Raw genomic sequence first — 4,992 nt, 5'->3', positions numbered from 1 at the left:
ATAAGTTAAAGTAAGTTTAACTCTAAGTAGGGGCAACAGATGCACTTTAGTAGCCATAATAGGTTAAAACTTTAACTACTTTAATTATTATTTTTAAAGGCATAAGTTAGTAGCATGGATCCTCTATAACCTTGAAATTTTTATAATAAAATTAAGCATAATCTAATTATTTTTTATCAAAAGTTTAACATTTTATTAATTGAGGTGATTTTAAAAAATGAACGAAAAAGTTTAATAAATTAAAAAAAATAGTGCTTGATATATTTGTTAACGACCAATAAGGTTGAAAAATTCATTAAATTCTTATTTGACAATAAACTTTTTTTTTTTTTCAACATTTGTTATAAATTTCAGAGACTCTTATTTTTGTAACAGTGGGGTTGAATTATCAAATTATTTAGTATTCAAAAAAAAATTAATATTAGTTCTAACTTGTATAAAATTTTAGTCATTTAAGATAAAGTATTCGAAAAATTTATAAACTCGATTTATCATTATTTTAGTATATATGACTACATAAATTAAAAATAAACTTATAGTTAGAAAACAAGTATCTTAAAGAGTATTAGTTCTAAAAACTGAAAAATAAACTATGGACTAACTTATTCTTTAAAAATTGATGAATCGTTTCAAATCTACTGGTTGGTACAATTACACACTTTGATTTGTCTAGTTTTAAGTAAATAAGAAATCATATTCGTAAAATATATAACATTACTGAGATTTATACTAGTCTTTTCGTACAGTGATTGCAACAATTTATTGAGAGTATATACATTATCTTTTCTTTTTAAAACTTGTTTTGTTCTTAAGCTATTTTTATATGATAGGTTTAACTGAATGATTTGTTTACAAAAAATAAGTATTTTTCTTTTTAAGAAACTTGAATATAGTTTTTCTACCTAACTTCTAAACTCTCTGAGCTCCTTCTGTTTCCCTTCTCTTTTGTGACTTGGACAAGACGTTAAAGGTACCCGTGGTGTACGAATCGTTAACCGAAAGGTTCTTAGTGCACCAGGTCATAAGACAAACTATTGTATGCGTTTTTCTTGCTGTTTTTTATAAACCTTTTTTGTCGTTTAATAAACTGTTCTTTATTTTTATAGAGTATATACATTTAAAATGTATTCAAAACCAGTGAACTAGGGACACAATGCTTTCTGCGCTCCGGGGTAAAAAGTTTTTTGAATACTAAGTTAACATTATTACAAGAAAAAAGTTCAGCTGTGAAAGTTGAAAGCTAGTGAAATTTACCTAAGCATAAATAATAAAAATATAAACGTTTTTTCTGTATAAGAGCGAGCAATACTATTTACAGTATTTGCTGTTGTAGAAGAAAAGTGAGAAAGCTAAACAGTTTTACTATCAAGTCGATCAAAAAGCGCCAAAATGATTTGATTAAAGGTTTATACCAGACAAACATAAGAAAAAAATACTCATTATTATTTTTTTTTAATTCAGCCTGCAAACAGTAGTAAGACCTTGACTTTTAAAAATACAACTTTTGCTATTTAAGCATTAATACAAAACTTCTACAAATCATATGTTCTGGGAAGGTTGTATTACAAACTTTAATACGTGGCTAGTGCAAACAGAATGAGATTTTCTAATAATGATGAAGATTTTTAGATTTCAAATTAATCTTTTGTTAATAATTGTTTCATAATATATAGTCCCAGACATGACATTAAACCGTATCTTGGTGTATGACTCGATAACCGAAAGGTTTTTTCATACACCAGGTCCTTGGACCAAGTATTTGAGCGCTTTTTGTTTTGTTCGATAAACTAAATACTATAACTAATACATCTTCTACTAACTATAAAGATACTTAGTTTTAAATATTGTTTTATAATTTAGTTCATAGGTATATTTAGTTCACAACAAATATAATACCGGAAAAATTTTTTTTTTTTGGCTTGTTATTTAACCGTTTTATTCAGTTAAAGTACAATATTCACGTTTATTTGCCATATCTAAATTAATATTTAAGCTTTCGTGTTGTGCAAACTTACATATATACACAATTAAATGCTGATAAATAAGTTATCCAATAAAATCTCACACTAAAAAGTTATAAAACAGTGTTTCAGTTTAAGTATAAAAAGTATTCTAATGTTTATTCATAAAACAAAATCAACAATAAATAGTTCATGTTTTATAAAGCAAAATTTACTTAAGTAATTAGATCGATGAAAACGTGAATATTTATAATTACTGTTACTAAAAGTATCCAAGTAGCTGAAGATATCCTTTTGATTACTAAAGTCAAAAACTATCATAACTGTGACTAAATATAAAAAATCAGGTCTAGTCAAGCAGACGAAGTATTTTAGTAAGTTTCATGTTAGAGAGTTTAACTTTTAAAATTTAAGGAATTAGCCACTAAAGTAGCACAAATTAGTTACTAGTGGATCAACATTTATAAACTACACTACAAATCTACACTACGAATCTTAATTGCATTTTGTATTTTTAAACTAACATACATAATTAATTTTATTCATAATTTTCTTTTGCTTTTGTGACATACAAAATGTATAACTTTGACAATTAAAAAAAAAGTTTCTTAGAGTTCTAAAACTAAATCATTTAAAGATTTTAAATTTAAAAAGTTTTTTGGGTTACTTTTAATTTACTATTAACACTTTAAAATTACATATTTAAAGTTACATTTACTTTAAAAACACTTAGAACAAGGTTTCCAAAACGAATTCATGTTTCCCCCTTGAATAGCGCGTTTATGAAAATATTTTTTGGAAACCCTGTTTTACAAAAATAGCACTATGCTCAAACTAATTTTTATTGAATTTACAACTACAAATGATTACTAGATTTATGATTTTTAAAGGTTGAAAAATATGTTGCTAGGTAAGTATAATACAAGTTATTATTTTATAATGATCACTTAACTATTTAGTTATAACTCTATAGTATAAGTGTTTATAAACATCATATAAGTAATATATAAGGAAAGTTAATTTAGGTTTTGTTAATTGGTTTGATTGTTAGTAAATATAATTTATTTTTCATATTGATTAATTTCAACTTGTTTTGTAAAAAAAAATTGTAATTTATATTAAGTATTAATACAAGCTTAAATGAACACTGTAAGCATAATAAATTTAAATGAAACATTAAAGTTGCACTTAAATTGATTCAAAAGTATACTGATAACTGATCAAGTAACAAGCTATGTATTCAACAGACTGTTTTGTTTAATGCAATCAACATGTTTAGAACCCATATGAGAAAACGCTCAGATCGAAAAGCGTCGTACCTGAAAAAGATCATGGGGACTAAACCTAACAAACTGTTCAAGTGTAAACTAGTGAAAAAGTCTAAAATGTTGGCCAACTATTACGCTTCCAAGTGGTATTACCCAGAAGAATACTTCTTTGATGAGGAACGCGACGGCCTATGGACGGATGTTTGTGAAGAGTATTCTCCCCTTATACCCGGGCAGCAAGCCATATACAATTACGGCAGCGAAAATGAAGAAAACTCTGACAAGTTCTTTGTTCCATTCTCACGCGAGCTTGGCTCCGACGATGACTGCGAGATTTGCTTGGAAAGTATGAACAACGGCATGGAGGTGAGCAAGATGACGCGCTGCGTGCACAAGTTTCACTCCAAGTGCATCCGAGAAGCGTGCAGAATCTCTCAGCGCTGCCCGATATGCAGGGTGTGCGGACCGAACATGGAAGGAAGCTGCCCGCCGGGTCGAATGGTGTGGGAGGTCAGCGACCTGCTGAAGGGAAGGTTGGCGGGCCATGAAGACTGCCGGGTGATCGTCATCACGTACACGATGAACAACGGGATTCAGGACGACAGGCACCAGAACCCCGGCGCGTACTACAACGGGATACTGTGGACGGCGTACTTGCCGGATAACGCGCAAGGCAACCGCGTCCTCGAGCTGTTCAAGCAGGCGTGGAAGATGAAGAGGACGTTCACGATCGGGAGGAGCCTGGCGCTCAATGCCGACAACAGGATCACTTGGAACGACATCCACCACAAGACCAGCATCAAGCCGATTGATGAGTTTGGGTTTCCTGACGCCACGTACCTGAAACGCGTCGTTGAAGATATGAAAGCCATGGGAATTCAGTAGAAGAATGTTAAAATTAAGTTTGTGTGTAGGTTTTTATTTATAAGTTATTAGAGCGTGTGAACAACTTGTACGTTTTTAATATAATTTATTTATTTGAGTTATGTCTTTTATAATAACAATTACTGGCTAAAAAAACAATTTGATTTGAAAGAAAAATTTCGGTAAACCGTGTAACGTACTTGCACAACGTTTTTCTTGCAGTTCTGCGTAAGCTTATGAAGTTTTTGTCTTTATAAAGTATAGAAAATACTATTGACTGTTTTATATAGCTAGCAAGTATTTCTTATAGCTTAAATATATACTAATTTATGTTAGTTCATTTAGTGACTTAAAAAAGTTCGAAATTTCTATCTATTTAATTAAACTAACAGATTTATTCAATTAAATACAAAATAAATGCTTAAATCATTTATGAACATTACTCTAGTTGTTATGTTTGAATACATATATGTACGAATATTTAGTCTAATTATTTGTTCTTTCACATCTAGAGTGAAAAATCACACTATAGAAAAAATATTATTAATAACTTTAAAATTTTTTTCAGTTTCATATTTATTTAAATTTATTGTTAAGTTAGAACGATAATTATCTAAAAGAAATCTTTTCATTTTGTTTAAACTAAAATAAAAAATTATTAAACTATCTTTTTTATTATATTGTACTTGCAAATCATATCTCTTTTAATTTTTATAGGTACTTTTACGTAAAATAAAATTTACTATTAAAAGAAATTCAATTTATCAGAAATTAACAGACACGTGATGAACTGTAAGTTTAATGATCTGTATATAGATATATAACATTTTTATTTTTTATCAGATAAATTGATTTTTCTTTAATAATAACACTTTATATTCAAGAAGCTTATCTTTTCA

At 28.7% G+C, this 4,992-nt stretch overlaps 1 protein-coding gene across 1 annotated transcript; it reads left to right on the top strand.

Annotated features, from left to right (window-relative positions):
• The first annotated feature begins 3,247 nt into the window (after nt 1–3,247).
• LOC145839716 (E3 ubiquitin-protein ligase DTX3L-like) lies at nt 3,248–4,114 on the top strand. The gene has a single exon (XM_082947240.1). The coding sequence runs from the start codon at nt 3,248–3,250 to the stop codon at nt 4,112–4,114; it is 867 nt and encodes a 288-aa protein (XP_082803366.1).
• Nucleotides 4,115–4,992: the final 878 nt, after the last annotated feature.

This window comes from Thalia democratica, chromosome 1 (genome assembly GCF_965202585.1).
Source record: "Thalia democratica chromosome 1, ktThaDemo2.hap1.1, whole genome shotgun sequence".
NCBI lineage: Eukaryota > Metazoa > Chordata > Thaliacea > Salpida > Salpidae > Thalia > Thalia democratica.
This window is presented reverse-complemented; position numbering and strand designations above follow the sequence as displayed.

Excerpts from the sequence above, each read along its gene's own strand:
- LOC145839716 (XM_082947240.1), top strand. The coding sequence starts at position 3,248 with ATGAGAAAACGCTCAGATCGAAAAGCGTCGTACCTGAAAAAGATCATG.